Source organism: Solanum dulcamara, chromosome 10 (genome assembly GCF_947179165.1).
Source record: "Solanum dulcamara chromosome 10, daSolDulc1.2, whole genome shotgun sequence".
NCBI lineage: Eukaryota > Viridiplantae > Streptophyta > Magnoliopsida > Solanales > Solanaceae > Solanum > Solanum dulcamara.
In genome coordinates, this window is record NC_077246.1 from 14,017,229 (window position 1) to 14,035,190 (window position 17,962).

At 35.2% G+C, this 17,962-nt stretch overlaps 1 protein-coding gene across 1 annotated transcript; it reads left to right on the plus strand.

Annotated features, from left to right (window-relative positions):
- Positions 1–15,233: 15,233 nt before the first annotated feature.
- Positions 15,234–15,884, plus strand: LOC129905052 (agamous-like MADS-box protein AGL92). Its single transcript, XM_055980437.1, has one exon. The coding sequence runs from the start codon at positions 15,234–15,236 to the stop codon at positions 15,882–15,884; it is 651 nt and encodes a 216-aa protein (XP_055836412.1).
- The last annotated feature ends 2,078 nt before the right edge of the window (positions 15,885–17,962 follow it).

Consider the following 17,962-nt stretch of genomic DNA (forward strand, 5'->3'; position numbering starts at 1 on the left):
ATCATAGCCAACTGCTCTGCATTGAACCTAGTATTCACCAGAATGAAATTAGCTGATTCATACAACTGATCCACAATCACATAAATTGAATCATGCTTACTCAAAGTCAAGGGTAACCCCATCATGAGGTCCATGGTGTGCTCCCACTTATACTCGAGAATAGGCATCCTTTGCATAGGACCACTCGATTTCTAATGCTCATACTTCACTTATTGGAAGTTTAAACACTTAGCCACAAAATCAATAATGTCTCTCTTTATGCCACACCACCAATAGTGTTGTTTCAAATCATGAAACATCTTTGATGCTCCCAGGTGAATATAACACTAGGAACAATGACCCTCCTCTAATATCATATGTACCCAATCACCAACAGAAAGCTAAACTATCTATACTAGGTGCTTTCCAACACAAGGAATCTGCTACCACATTAGCCTTGCCCAAATGATAAAGAATGGTGATACCATAGTATTTCAATATCTCCAACAATCTACACTACCTCATGTTCAGATTTAGGTTAGAAAAGATATACTTATAGCTATGGTGATAGATAAATACCTGACAATGCACAATATGGAGATAGTACCTATACAATTTCAAAAAAACACCACCGCTGCTAACTCCAAGTCGTGAGTAGGGTGGTTCTTCTCATGCACCTTTAGCTATCGAGAAGCATAGGCTATAACGCTCACCTTTTGCATCAACATACCACCCAAATTGACTCCTAAAGCATCACAAAATAGAATAAATGACATAACCTCCTCGAGTAATGCTAGAATAGGGCTGAAGTTAATAAATCCTTGAGCTTTTGAAAGCTCAACTCACACTCATCAGTCCATTGAAATGCCACAGTGTTTTGAGTTAACGTAGTCAAAAGGACTGCAATAAAAGAGAAACTTTGAACTAACCTCCGATAATATCCTTCTAACCCAATAAAGCTCTGGATCTCGATAATCAAAGTATGCCTAGCCTAATCACGAACCACTACAACCTTGGATAGATCGACCATAATACCATCCTTGGTCACCACATGACCCAAGAATGCCACAAACTCGAGTCAAAACTCATATTTGGAGAATTTTGCATATAACTTCTCCTCTCTCAATCTCTAAAGTATGGACCTCAAGTGATTGACATGGTCTGCCTCATTCTTGGAATAAACCAAGATATCATTAATAAACACAATAACAAAAGAGTCTAAATAAGGCTGAAATACCGGTTCATCAAATCTATAAAAGCAGTTGGGGCATTAGTCAACCCAAAGAATATAACTACACACTCATAATGACCATAACGAATCTTTAAGGTGGTCTTTAGGATATCTAATTCCCATACATTCTTAACTGATAGTAACCTGACCTCAAGTCGATTATACAAAACACCGATACACTATGAAGTTGACCAAATAAATCATCAATTCAAATAACAAGATATGTTTCTTGATGATAACTTTGTTTAACTCTCGATAGTCAATACACATCCTTATAGTACCATCCTTCTTCTTCACAAATACGATCGGTGCACCCCACAATGATATACTAGGTCGAATAAACCCCTTTTTCAATAGATCTTCTAATTGTTCTTTTAACTCCATCAATTTTCCTAAAGCCATCCGCTAAGGAAAAATAGAGATGGCTTGGTGTCCGGCTCCAAATCAATCACAAAATCGATATCACGGTCAGGAGGAACACCCAACAAGTTTGTAGGAAATATATCAATAAACTCTCTTACCACCTGTGTGGTTTAAAAAGGAGGTTACTCCCTATTAAAATCATGTACATGAGCCAAATAAGACAATCAACCTTTATCCAGCATACAATGAGCACGAATATAAGATATCACCCCCTTAGGATACCTCGGATTACCCTTCCACACTAAGCAAGGAAAACCAAGATAGGCTAAGGTCATGATCTTGGCATAACAATCTAAAATAACTTGATAGGGAGATAACCAGTCCATAACCAATATCACATTAAAGTCAAGCATATCTAATTAAACAAAGTCTTCTTGGTTCTTTCTACACGAATATATCACCATACAGCCCCAGTATACCCAATCAACCAATAAAGACTCACCGATTGGGGTAAAAATAATAATAGGCATAAAAATGGTAGATCGACACATAAGAGTAGGTAGACCCTAGATTAAATAATACTGAAGCAGAATGATGGCAAATCAGAAAAACACCTATAATAACGACATCAGAGGCCTCTTCCTCAAATCTACTAGGTATAGTATAGTATAATCGATGGTCACTACCAGCTTGTGAAACACCATGAGTACCATCTCAATCTCCACCCTTGGCACCCCAAGTGCCACCTTTTGTACTTTGTGAAGCACCTCGAATAGCTGGGGTAAGTGTAGAATGAAAAACCGATGTCCTAGGCCAAATAGTAGAAGGAACATGTCTGGGAAATCCTTTTCCTTATGCCCAAACTCATCACACACATAGAAGCCTTGAGGACCTGAACCTCATGTAGAATAACCAAAAGTGTCAATGCGTCCTCTGAAGATTGAAGAAACACCATAACTTGCCTGACCCGATCTTCATCCACCTATACTATCTATGCCCTAAATTTCTACCTAAAATTGGCCTACCCTGGTAATCCTAGGTGCCTAGACTTGAATACTCCCTACATTTGAAGTAATGACTATTGAACTTACCCTGCCGATGGAACCTCTTGTCCCCTCCCTTTCTAGAATACTGGATACTCTTTATCATCCCAGCATGATCAATAGTGCTCTTAAATGTGCCACCCGACAAGAAAAAAATGTTATAGCCTCCTGAAGATAACCAGTGAACCCCTTGAACAACTTACGAATCAGCTCAAATTCAGTGAGAATACTCGATATAGCATAATAAGACAATTCATGAAAATGAGTCTCGTACCCAGATATTGATAGTGAACCCTACTCCAACTTGTTGAACTCATCCCTGTGTTGATCATAGAGGCTATAAGGCATAAATCTCTCAAGCAACACCTTAGTAAATTGCTCCCAACTTATCATATGATAACTAATAGGTCTACGAGAAACAACCGACCTCCACCACTCCTTGGCCACTCTTGAAAACTGATATAAGGTGTAAGCTACTCCATGTGCCTCTAGAATACCCAAGTTGAACAACTTATCCTAACACTTAGTTAAAATTTTATAGGCTTTTTCTCCGATTGTACCATCAAATCTTGGAGGTGCCAATCACACAAACTTCTTAAAACTCTTCTGCTTAAACACTAATATGGTAGTACGATCAAAAATTGGTGGAGCTAGAAATATCAAAGGTGCAATATAAGGCAATGAAAAGGAACCAGAAGTCTTAAATCCCACACTAGACCCCTTGAACTGGCGGTGTTGCACAAACTATAATCAGAGAGCCTGAAGTACCTAGAAGAACACTAAGAGTAGGAGCACCATTCAATCTAGCCAATAATCAAACCATTAGATGTTGAAGCATCGAAGCACTATCAAGAACCGCAAGATGCTGGGCTAGTCTCTCTTTTTAATCTGCTTCTCAAAGTCATCCTCATACTCATACATGGGCTCAGGTGGTATCCTTCTAGCTCATCCACGAACAGATGTTGCTCCTCTCGCTCGTCCTCGAACCCTAACTCCACCATGTCCTCTACCTCACTCGTAAACTCGGGCTCGGGCAGCAAGTGTTGCCTTACCCTTGATGATTCTGGCTCTAGTCCTCACCAACTGCGTAAAAGGAATTGATTAGAGATATCCAACACTTAATATGAATAAATTATATGAAAGGAATAAAAAAAAAAGAGTTTCTCCTATTAATTAACTAGCAGCCTCTCGAAGATAAGTACGGACGTCTACTAATCCATAAGACTCTACTAGATACTATGCTCTTTAACTTATGAGATCAGTAACCTAGCACTTTGATACCAATTTGTCACAATCCAAAGAAAAGTGTAGCCATAAAATAAAAGAAAAGAAAGACAACAAAGAAGATATCCCAAAATCTGGTGTCATAAGTGCAAAGAGAATCTAATACAAAGTTTGAAAATACATCAAAAGTCTCATAATAATACTAAACAATGAAAAAAAATAGAACTAGTGGCGATCTGGATCCCCAGATCTCAACACTAAGTTGAATATGCAAAATTTGCTTCAAAGATCAGTTGCCACATGGAGTACCCTGACTTAGAACTGCATCAAAAAGGAACAGAGAAGTAGGGGTTAGTATACTTCATATGTACTCAGTAGGTTTGACCGAATGAGTATAATGAATTAATAAAGCCTACCAAATAAACTAAGGAACACCTTCCTCTACATATAGAAAAGTCTCATACTGGCATCGGTGCTGCCAATTTTTATAGAATGACATAATTAAAGTTAACAAATAAGGGTAGTTCATTATCATAGTTAATCAAATAAGTCAAGTAGTACAAATAGCAATGTCATACAATGTAATAAGATGATGTGGTGGTATGGTGGAATCAAGGCTATCGTATAACTTATCGTATAGAATTATCGAGCTAAGGCTTTCAGACAAGGACCATGGGGGACTCACATTCCATATACCAAATCACAATCTCAACAGCATATCAACTTGCCACCTAGATCATGGTCAATGATATAAAAGGAGCCATATTTTCTTTGTCAAAAAGAGTTTCACAGTTCTCAACTTCAGAAGATTAATGATATGATGAATGCATCACAACACATATAGCATGGAGGTATCATTCAACTAAACATGTAATACATGGTTCAAAGTTCTCAAAACACAACCTAAATATTATATTGACCCTCAATAGATAGTAATAGAAAGGAAAATACATCAAATAAGTGTTCACTCTTTTCGAAATGTTTCAGTAATCAAGTATGCTCAAAATCCTCCAACTCAACTCCTTAGGTGGGCATTATAAGTCAAATAGTCTCCTCACGCCTCTCTTATAGGAAAATCATGAATCACATGCTCTCAAAGCAAATAAGAGAGAAAATACGGCCGCTACATAGGCTACACATCATAAATAAGCGCCCCCCCCCCCCACGAGAATTACAATGTAAATAAGCCCCTACACGGGTGTCACAATTAAATTAATAGTCCCAAATCATGTTAAAACTCCATTCCAAAGTCTATAACATACAAATGACTAATTACCCAATCCCAGTCTCAAAGATTTCTAGCCAAACCTACCTCGAATGCCGAAACATCGCATGAATGCTTTAATTAGAGCTGATCTCACAAATACCGACTCCAAAATGATTACCACTATAAAGAATTACAAGAGTTTGTCAAAAGAAATCTAATGCTACCCATATTTCTAGGTTTTAGAATCAGGGTCAGAATCATCGAAAAACCTCTTTGAAATTGAAAAGGGAAATCTTTAATATTATTTAAAATTACATTCTACTCATCACGGAATGTTTGTGGTTGAAAAACTCATAAAATTGGCTAAGAAACAATTTAGATGTCAATGAAATCCGAATTTACAGTTTAAAAGAAAACCCCCCCAATAATCCCATATGAAACCTTGATTTTTAAATGATTTTAGAAGATAAAATTGATAGAAAACAAATTAAGAATGATAGGAGAGATTACCCAAGCAAGATTTTCCAAAAAAGTCACTCCGAAATTGCTTCCCCTAGAGCTCAAAACAAGTATTAATTGGGAAAATAGAAAATGGAAAATGGGACTGATTCCCAAACTAGACACTATTCAAGCCTGATTTGTGCATCCCAATTATGAACTACTAATTCTCATTGTAAAGCACGAGAGACTGTCTCATTACAATCGCGGACCCCCTAATCAAGTTCATGATGTACAGCAACAGAAAGATCATATCGCGATCGCATGACCCCCCCCCCCTCCTTTGCGATCATGAAGCACTAAGGCATAAAATATTGGGGTCGTGTGACCTACTATTGTAATTATGCAGAAAAAATGGATGCATCAGAAGCTAGAACAATAGAACTTCCAACTCCCAAAAATGCCTATGATTGGATCCTTGAACATCATTCAGAGTCTGATATAGATAAACCAGATATGCTACTAAACTGACTTTGACATTTCAGACTCAATAGAAATATATGATTTCCAAAAAAAAGTCGTTATGATGAAATTACCCTCCTGAACCCTCATTTGGTCTAAAACTCATCTTTTAGCCTATTTTCTCCAAATGAAAACTAAGGTCCCAATGCTCTAGTTAATACTCAATTAGACTAAATTCGATGTTATGGACGCAATGGAACTAACAAAATTCCCATCCAATGCTCGGATCGCAATATGTTGACCAAATTCAACTCTATTAATGAAACTTCCCTCTCAAGGCCTCAAATTGCAAAAATCACACCCGAATGCATTGGGAACCATGGCAACAATCCCCACATCATAGAAAAAGTATGAAAATGCAGCAGGGAAAGGAAAAATGGTCATTTTCACAGAAAAAGCTATTTCTCAAAAATTGGGATATTTCACCTAGCGAGTCGTGATGAAACCTACTATAACCCACCAGTAGGTAAACTAATTTGTACCTCGGATCTATAAGTAATGGGATTAAGGTACAGTAATAACAAATACTAAAGAAATAACAAAAATAACAACGAATAACTATAAATAATAAAATATAATATCCCTCCCAGAACCTGGAAGTCATAAGTACAAAGCTACTACAAAATACTAATACAAGTCCCAATAAGGTCCCACAGAAATAAATATTGTCTCGAAAAGCAAAAGATAATCAAATACATACAAGTAGAGATAGGAAGATCCTGAGAGGCCAAGTGCTCACCGTCATCTTCTATGAAGACTGCAGCTGGCCTGAATCAATACCGATAACTGGTTCTTCGACCTGCTTTACGAAAATAGATACAGGGTGTAGTATGAGTACTAAAACAATAGGTACCCAGTAGGTATCTTAGACCAACTAAGCTTGAAAAGTTAAGGCAATATGAAAAGAAGGAAGAGAACAGAACAAATGTCAAGAGAGGAAATCTAAGTAAAGAAATTCACATAAGTGTAAAAGGACTAACTAAGAAAATCTACAAGCTAACTACACCTAACTGGGCTCCCATAAACCCGGAAGGTATGCTCGTGCGCAAGTTAAATTAAAACCCTAGTTGACCCTCATAAGTCCTAAGTGTACCTAGAATATCTAAACTACTTAGGACTGAACCAATGATTGAGAACTGAACCCACAAATCCATGGATGGACAATGTAGCACCAGAACCTTAACCCGAACCAATAGAATTTGGAAGTACAGAGGCAAACTTTAAGTTGGATGCTCTTCAAGAGTATTGGTACAATCAAGGACTAAACTTTAATCGAGATGCTCGGTTAAGATATTGACATAATCGAGGCCAAACCTTGAATATGGATGCCCGCAGAAAGTATCAACGTGTTTGAGTCCAAACCTTGAATCTAGATACCCGCAAAAGTATCAATGTAGTTGCTAAGGGTGTCGACATCAAGCTATGATCACGAGTCACCGTTGAATGTCGTCCATCCATAGTTAATTTGTTCAACACTTCAAGCTTGACCCAATCTAACCCCGAATTGCAAAAAGAATCCCAGAGCTCAAATCATCCACAAACAAACCAAAGGAAGAGAGGGAAGAGTAAAAGGTCATCAAGCTGAGTCAACACCTAATCTAAGGGTCAAACTACCATATCTAAGTTTTCTTTTCTACTCTTCAAGGAGCTAAGTAATCCGAGTCGACCTCGAAGTGAAAGCAAGGCCTAATGGCTCCAACTAATGCAAGTATATAGAAATACTAGTCTAAGCATACACAAAGGTCCTAAATATTTCTCCGAATATGTGATCCTAAATGTATATAATTTGGGGCTCGGAACAGTCCAAACACGAACATGCAATAACAATCTAATTTTTAGTGTAATCATGAACAATAAAAATAGCTAATACTGGAAATTTACGTCCAACAACGCTTCCCCAACACTTTCCAAAAGCTTCTCATATGTTCTCCTAACAATTTCCCACAATCCAATATTTGAATAACTCCAAAAAGGTTAAAATTCAGATAGATATGAACTCTTGAACTTTTGGAAATGATCTGAAATTCGTCCTTAGTCTCCACTAAAAGAGCAGGGATGTCACAACGACCCGTAGAGAACTTCAGAGACTCATTATTTCTCAGAGTTTTGAAAACCTATAGGCCTAGGCGTGTCTATGACTTGTCGAGTGGCTTATGACTCATTGAACTGAGTTGTAGACCCTTTCTTTTTCCATCCCTGTCCTATGATTGAATCTTAGGATTCATCAAAGTTCTTACGAGTCATAATGATAACTCCTAGATGACCAATTTAAGTCTTTAATGAAGTGTAGATTGGTCTTTTTCCACCCTTTCCAAAATAAAACTTCAAAGTTTTGGGACTATTTTGCGTCCCCTATCAGTACCCTGAATGCGTAATACTCTTATTAAACACGTTGTTTATTGGAGAACAAGGATTGGAGAAGAGAAAGAGGTTAGAGTTCAAGCGTACACTTTCACCCTTTCAAGTTCTATTATTATACATATTCTAGGTATGTAAGGCTGAACAAAAATATGGACATTGTTCCTCCATGTGTCCATTATTGTGATAGGTTGATTGTAATTGGATTGAGTCCCCACTAATGTGCTTCTTGAGAATTTCTTTTCTAAAAATTAACTCGTTTTACTAATTATAGATAAATTCATGCTTTTCTATGAATGATTTCCTTGAACGAATGAATTGAACTACTTGTTTTCATAAACCCTAATAGCATATTGCATGATATTTCATGTATATGCTTCAGGTTGAGTCTAGAGACTTAAAATTATGAATGCATAAATTGTGATTGAGATGTGAGCATGATGGTAGTGTTGATGAACTTGATAGTCCTTTATATTTTCATGATTAAACCCAAGTGAATGGTCCCAACTGAATTTTATCATAAATAATTATCCAAAATTCTCTTAAATAAATTATTTTGAACGATAGGGAAATTGATTGGTTGAAAGGATTGATTGATTGAACTGATGAACTGGTAAGACTCCAATTGAAACTTATTGATTTGGTTTGATTGGATTGATTGTATTATGAGCTTTGAGTCTTGGGAGGAGTATCGAGCACCGAATTGGATAAGAGTAAATAATTTCTCCAACCTAGGAACTACCTCGCCAAACATAGGAGAGGATTGAATCGCCAAGTCAGATATTTTTTATTTTATTGTCCTGACATGATAAGACTTGATTGGTTTTTGGATCTATGATTAGTTGATTTGTTCTTAACCTGGCAAGGTATTGAGCGGACTTGGCAACAACGTCGGCTTGTTGTAATATCACCGGCTCATAAGTGATAGTTTTTCGATAAGAGAAATTCTCATATAGGTATTGATAGTATTTTGATTGGAATGGATTGGATTGGATTGTATATGATTGGTCTCTGTATAAATCCTACTCTTGTTTAGACTTATGACATCTTGGTTGATTTCTTTTCTCCTAATTTAGTTACTTGAGTTGATATTATTCTACCTTATGCATATTTCATTATACTATATTACATACTCATATATTTCATGTACTGATGTTCATTTGGGCCTACATCATTTTATAATGCATAGAGAGGTGCTAGAGATCATTAAAAGGCTCATCATTGAGGATCTATTCGTATTGAGCTGGTTGTTGAGTCCTCCTTGCTTTCAGCGGATGCCACATTTATCTTTCTAGATTTTGAGTTTAGTTGTATTCATTTGATTTGAGGTAGCCATGAACCTGTTATTGGCACCACTTAGATAGTTGATAGAGACTTCATACACTAGATTGTTAATGTTGTCGATTGGTTGGTCTTTTTGGCTAGTTTCATTCATATTAGTTTTGTCGATTTGATTATTTTAGAAGGATTTTTTGTCTTTGGCATAATCTCATGAGTAGTTTTCTTGACGAGTTTAGTGTTCCTCTAATAGAGTGTTGATGAATGAATGTGTGAATTGTCCAAGAGGTTCGCAAGTACCGGCCATGCCTATGGTACCCTCCCAAGTTCTGACACTAGGTCTACGGGGAACACATATGCAAACTCTAGCACATTGGAGATTGAATTAACGGCAGAGCCCTCCCTACTAACATCCTATACATAAGCAAGTAAGCTAATCAACCATTAGTAACAGATCTTTGTGTCCGATTATAAGAAATAACCCTAGTCATTATGCGACTAACAAATCCCTTCCGTACAACCAGAGGGATACCAAGCATGGCTAAAGTAACCAGTCTTAGCTTAGCGATCTAAGACTGCACAATGAGGGGATAACCAGACCATGCCCAAAATAATGTCAAAATCTAATATATCCAACTCAATAAGGTCAGCCCAACTCAATAAAACCAAATCAATAAGTTTACCACAATCATATAAAACCTGAGAAGAATGACCCACATAATAACAACCTCTATAACCTACAGAACTTGAATGTAAATCTCTCAAACCCTAGCCCATGCTAGGACCACCCTGCATGTGTTAATCACCCTCTAAAGCATGAAGTGCCACCTGAAAAGGCCGGCTGGAATGCCTCTGTTGAAACTATTGACGAGGCCTATCATAAGAATTTGTACCCTTAGACTGGGATCCAGTATAGCTTCCATGATGTCGAGCCCTCTTATCATTTCCTTATGGGTTTTGCAATGGAGATGCTCCATAGTATGAACATGGTCAAAAATATCAAAAAAAAAGTGGATCGGTGAAGCCAAAGACTCGGTCTCAATCCGTAACTAACACCTTAACCCACGAACAAAATATCAAATCCTCCCCTTCTCGATAGGCAATAGCATCATAGCATGGCAGATAGATCGTGAGACCTCACCTTATACTCAGAAATATTCATGAAACTGTGCTCCAACCTCAATAATTGATCAAGGAGTCTATCTATGACACTCTGCATAATGAACCTGGCTAAGAAGGCCTCTAAAGACTCTGCCCAAGATACTTAAAGAGATAAAGCTTGTCTAGTCATTAAGTACGAGCACCACCACTGCCTTGTGGGCCCATAAAGCTAATATGTGGTAATGTCATCTCCTCTCAACTTTTCTAGACCTAAATTATAAACAAGTGAGCAACTTCTCCAATCGCCCTAGAAAACCTCGATGGAGATAGTCTCAAGAATTCTTTGAACATCTTCTGCTCCTCCAATGACATAGCCTCAACCGCTAGAACTAGTTGGGAGACAACATGTGCTAGTGGGCTTAACCTAAGGAGTTGCTGCTATAGGATGACTCTCTGGTGCTGGTGCAAATGGAGTTGGGGCATGTTGCATACCTCTAATATTGTTAATAACTGGATGATAGCCGCCTCAAGGTCTGGAGCAATAGATGGTGTAGGTGGCAGCAAGGTTGGTCTTAGTCCCACTCGTTGTGGAGGAACATAAGCTGCCTGAGGCTCCACCACTGGCTATGGAGTCCTCCTATAATGCCCAGTATTGCAGTATCGCACGACCTCGAGGTCATCCTCTACCTCTAACTAGTGCCCTATTTATGGGCCCGGGTGCATCGTCCCAGGTTGTTGCATCGTGCATGCGAGCCATCCCACGAAAGAATGAAATAAGTGAGATTCCATGAAACCTTAAAGACACTCGCTACAAAAAGAAATACAAATGAGAGGATCTTCCTAATGATGCCTCGTAGCCTCCTGAAGATAGAACATGAACGTCTCTGCATTGATCCACGGGACTCTACTAGGAATTAGCTCTATACAAGTGAGACCGATGAACATGGGGCGCTGATACCAACTTGTCACGATTCGAAAATTTGGGTCATGATGAAATCTACTATAACTAACCGTACGCAAGCCAACCTGTAACTTGGAACGATGAGTAATGAGTTTAAGGGAGAAACTATACAAGAATAACCAAATTACAAAATTAATAGGAGAATCAAGGTGGGATAAGAAAACATCATCATCAATTGGTCAATTTAGCCTTAGATGGTTACTTCAAATGCCTAAATAAGAAAATTTATCGAGGATAATAACACTTCCCTCTTAATTTATTATTAAATATTAATCTTTTTTTATAATATGAAAGTCATAAATATATAATTATGAATGGTAAAATATTAAAAGCATAGCCAGTTTGAATGATTTAACAGGTAAAAGTACTAAACATTATCCTATTGGACTAGACATTGATTAGGAATCTAAAATGGCAATGTCATTACCAATTGGTCATTTTAGTCTTAGATGATTACTTCAAATGCCTAATAAATAAAATTATTGGGATAATAACACTTTGCTCTCTCAATTATAAGTAGTTTCTGTTTGTTCTTTTTCTTGTAATATGGAAAAGTCATAATTATATGATTATGAATGATAAAATATTAAAATTATATCATGTTTGTGTGATTAAAATAGGTAAAATTATTAAAATATATCTAATTTGACTAGCTACTATTTAGGAGTCTAAAATGGTAATGTCATTACCAATTGATCATTTTAGTCTTAGATGATTACTAAAATGCCTAAAAAAGAAAATTACTAGGGATAATAACACTTTGTTCTCTCAATTATAAATATTTTTTGGTTTCTTGCTGTAATATAGAAAAGTCATAATTATATGATTATGAATGGTAAAATATTAAAATTATATCATGTTTGTATGATTAAAATAGGTAAAAATATTAACACAATACCTAATTTTACTAGATACTATTTAGGATTTTAAAATGGTAATGTCATTATTAATTGGTCAAATGATTACTTAAAATACCTAAATACAAAATTATAAGGAGAAAGTGCACTCTGATCTGTCAAGTATTAATATATTTTAATTTCAGTCCAGTTATTGTATGAATAAGCATATTTAACCTTTAATTAATTCAAATTTTTCTTTAATCCTCTTATGTAGAAATTGTGTAAACTTTGGCTCTTCTTAAACAAAAATTACCCTGAAATATTAGTGTCATTACATGCTTAACATCAGACATGGAAAATTAAATGATGGAACAATTAATAATTAATGAGTAAAAAATACACATTTGAAATAATTGAAGGTGTAATGTGTTTACTCAAATAGTACAAGAACTAAAATAAAGTTGATCGATAATTAAGAGATCTGAAGTACTCTTGACTTTAGACTACCATAAAATTTGAGATATTTGATGACAATACCGAAAACTTTAGTGCATAGCTATATGTAAGTTATAATATACTAGAGGTGCATATATTTGGCAAAATGGACAAAAAAATTCCCAACTTTTTTTTTTGGTATTCGATTAACATAGTTTTGAAAATTATTTTTTTTCCAAAATATAATAAAACAATTACAATGACATCTCTTATTTATGAAAAATAAATTTTGTTTTTCCTAAATTCTCGACTCATATTTCATGACTTAATTTAACAAGTACAATATTGTTAACCTTTAATCTAAAAAGTTATCATCAATCTCTAATTTTCATACTTTTTCCTATGGATTGCACAACTAAAACACACTAAAAAATTCAATTCAAATATTGAAACATGATTCAAAAATATTTTCTAAGAATAAGCTAACATATTTTTCATGGAAAAACTTTTCTACCAAATGTTATCGTGCCACAAGTTAATTATTTGCACTTTCTAACTCCAAAATAATCATGGAATAAGAAGTTTAACAATATTCAATTTTTGAAGAAAAAGTATAATAATTTTCTTGGAATCAGATTATGCAAATATGTTAATTTAATATTTTAACAAAAATATCTCAATAAAGTTAAAATTTCTTGATGGCCAGCAGTACCAATTCATGTTAGACATCTATAAAAGGCACATACCATTCATTATATGATTATGAATGGTAAATTATTAAAATTATATCATGTTTGTGTGATTAAAATAGGTAAAACTATTAAAATATATCTAATTTGACTAGATACTATTTAGGAGTCTAAAATGGTAATGTCATTACCAATTGATCATTTTAGTCTTAAATGATTACTAAAATGCCTAAAAAACAAAACTACTAGGGATAATAACACTTTGTTCTCTCAATTATAAATATTTTTTGGTTTCTTGCTGTAATATAGAAAAGTCATAATTATATGATTATGAATGGTAAAATATTAAAATTATATCATGTTTGTATCATTAAAATAGGTAAAAATATTAACACAATACCTAATTTGACTAGATACTATTTAGGAGTCTAAAATGGCAATGTCATTATTAATTGGTCAAATAATTACTTAAACTAACTAAATACAAAATTATAAGGAGAAATTGCACTCTGATCTGTCAAGTATTAATATATTTTAATTTCAGTCCTATTATTGTATGAATAAGCATATTTAACCTTTAATTAATTCAAATTTGTCTTTAATCCTCTTATGTAGAAATTGTGTAAACTTTGGCTCTTCTTAAACAAAAATTACCCTGAAATATTAGTGTCATTACATGCTTAACATCAGACATGGAAAATTAAATGATGGAATAATTAATAATTAATGAGTAAAAAATACACATTTGAAATAATTGAAGGTGCAATGTGTTTAGTTAAATAGTACAAAAACTAAAATAAAGTTGATCGATAATTAAGAGACCTAAATTACTCTTGACTTCAGACTATCATAAAATTTGAGATATCCGATGACAATATCGAAAACTTTAGTGCATAACTATAGGTAAGTTATAATATACTAGAGGTGCATATATTTGGCAAAATGGACAAAAAATTTCCCAACATTTTTTTTTGGTATTCGATTAACATAGTTTTGAAAATTATTATTTTTCCAAAAAATAATAAAACAATTACAATGACATCTCTTATTTATGAAAAATAAATTATTTTTCTTTTCTTAATTCTCGACTCATATTTCATGACTTAATTTAATAAGTACAATATTGTTAACCTTTAATCTAAAAAGTTATCATCAATCTCTAATTTTCATACTTTTTCCTATGGATTGCACAACTAAAACACATAAAAAATTCAATTCAAATATTGAAACATGATTCAAAAATATTTTCTAAGAATAAGCTAACATATTTTTCATGGAAAAACTTTTCTACCAAATGTTATCGTGCCACAAGTTAATTATTTGCACTTTCTAACTCCAAAATAATCATGGAATAAGAAGTTTAACAATTTTCAATTTTTGAAGAAAAAGTATAATAATTTTCTTAGAATCAGATTATGCAAATCTGTTAATTTAATATTTTAACAAAAATGTCTCAATAAAGTTAAAATTTCTTGATGGCCAGCAGTACCAACTCATGTTAGACATCTATAAAAGGCACATACCTTCTCACTATTTATGTATTCTACTCCTTAAAAGTATCAAATATGGATAGAAAAAGGCTTAGGCATACTAGAAACTGTAGTAAAAATGTAAGAAAATCTCTTCTTGACAAAAGAGTAACAAGTTTATTCAAGAAAGCAGAAGAGTTTTCTATTTTATGTGGTATCGATGTTGCGATTATTATTTTTAGCCCAGGAGAAATCCAACCCATTGTTTGGAAATCTACAAATCAGGCTAAGGAGATATTAATGAGATATTCAAATTTTCCTGTGTACGATAGGCTTAAAAAGTTAATGACACATGAAGCTTATCTTTCAACAAAAGTGGATGAGAAAGAAGAAAATATTAAGAAAATAGAAAAAATGAATGAGGAGAAGGAAATGGAAATCCTCTTCAATCAACTTGTGGAGGGAAAGAGTATCGCTGAACTTTCGACTAGGGAAATTCAAGGTTTATTAAAGTTTTCTTCTAATCTGATAGCGAAACTTCATGAGAGAAAGGAAAAGGTCAATCAACAAGGTCAGCCTTCTCAGCCTCAAATTTGTCCCTCAAACTTCAAGATCACAAACCAAAATCAGTTACCAAATGAGATGGAAGATTTGATCAATGACATGTGGTTTGTTGAGACTATGGCTGCTAAACACAATTATATTTGTCCAGGGGATGAAAATAATAGTGGATATGCACCAACATAAGGCGCTAGAATCTGTGCTGGAGATAATAGACATTACAAGAACCTCGATTGATAGTGTAATTCTTATGTTTTTCTATCGTTATTTTTCATGTTGTTTTTTTATAGTTTTATGTTAATTTGTTTCATTTTTCAATCCATTTGTGCTTTTGTACTTTTATTTCAGTTATTTATAAAGGTTGTTTTATTTTTGTTGGAATATTTAACTTATTCATTTAGTAATCTGTTTATATTTGACTCATCTCATGATCACACCAATTATAAGCCATAGTAAGCAAGTCAAGTAGTAACCCAGAACAACAACAATTACAAAGTCACAAGGCATGGGTGATCACAATAAGATAAGGAACATGCTCACAAGTACCTGATATTACCCAAAAATAGTCTGAAACTCGATTTCGACACTATTAGGCATGATCAAGCACCTAACCCAACAAAATTATAACTAATCTTCATACTTTCACATAATCAAGCTCAATCTAAGGAGAGGGCAGTCGTAGACTACATGTAAATCGATAATGCATGCTCCAAAGTCAAGATTCCAGACCTTTCCCCTTCTGAACGGCCTCCCAACGATGCCACACTATTAAAAAAAAACTTACAACGTTAATACAATCATATAGATACTCAAATTACTAAAACCAGAGAAAGACTAATTTAGGAGTCTAAAATTGGAATGTGGAACCCATGCCAAAACTTCCAGAATTGACTCCGTGAAACGTCCTAAGTAGCCAAGGAACAACCCAAAATCGAGCCATACATAAGGATCACCATTTAAGATAAGGAAGAGGTTTATTGCAAAGATTCTCCAACACTTTCCAATTACTCCACCGGCCGCTAAAGCAGCACCCGCCTAGCTAGCTTGCATCAGTTTTGCGATGCCCTAGCCGCTTAAGCGAGGGTTGCTAAAGTGGAGCCAGGGTCTCTTTAGAGAAGGCATCAGACATAGTTGCACCTATTGAATTTTAGCAATGTAAAACTCTCTAACGGGATGCTCGGGATTCGTTCGGAATCCCTTGCATGAAAACAAACTATGCTACCCCATCAAATTAGATGTTTCGAACACAATGGCATGGTCAAAATTTCCATTCAAGGTTATATCAAAAAAAGTGGGTCCCACACCTAAGTATCATTCTTAGCTAATTCCATAGTGAGCATTGATATTACATTGGAAGCCTCTAGAAGCACATGAAAGGCCATCTTAGACAAAAATTGATATTCTAGGATTGATTTTGACCAAGGTCAAACTTAGGCCGAATAAAAAAGGGAAAATGCCTAAGGTCCAAACTCGCACCAAAAGCCTCGAGACTCATGCCGATCATAGGAATAGTTAGTATCATCAAGTCATAAATGACTTGGGGTCACTATAGGAATGTTCTAAACAAGAAAAAGAGGAAACTGACTCAAAATTGACCTCGAGGGTGACTACAATATCTACTACTAAAATAACTTTTGTCCATGAAAGTAAGAGTCAAAAGGTACTTGAACTCTCAAATAAGATAGGGAATTTCTCTTGCATCTCCTGCTCGATGTCCTAGATAGACTCCTCGATTAGATGATGCCTCCAAAAGACCCTAACCACAGGAATGACTCTGGTTCACAGCCGCCTCACATCTCTAGCTAGAATGGCTGTTACACCCCGTACTTTTGTACCTTGGAACGCGTTCTTAAGCTTTTTAAGCTTCTCAAGTTCTTAAGCTTCTTAGAAGTCACCATGTGAGCCAGATAATCTATGACATTATCAAATAACTCTAAGGTAGGGAGAATGAGATAGCCTATAATAGAGAAGATTGGAAATAGGGTCTTAAGAATCCAAATAATGAGTCATACGACTCGACTACTTACTTAAGCTACCAACTTGGAAATCTTACGTACTTAAACTACTTGAGTACATACCAAGCTTACGTAGCAAGGACTACATAGGTTCGTAAAGCAAGACGAGATTACGAACCCACGAGGAGAAGAAGAGAGTGATACTTGGCAGTATGGGAGAGTGGCATGTGGCAGCAACTAGAGGTGCCACATGGCAGAAGATGCATCAAGGGGGTGGGTCCCACCTTCCATGTGGCATCCCCTAAGTGG

Bases quoted from the DNA above. Each gene is read 5' to 3' on its own strand.
- LOC129905052 (XM_055980437.1), top strand. From the start codon at position 15,234: ATGGATAGAAAAAGGCTTAGGCATACTAGAAACTGTAGTAAAAATGTA.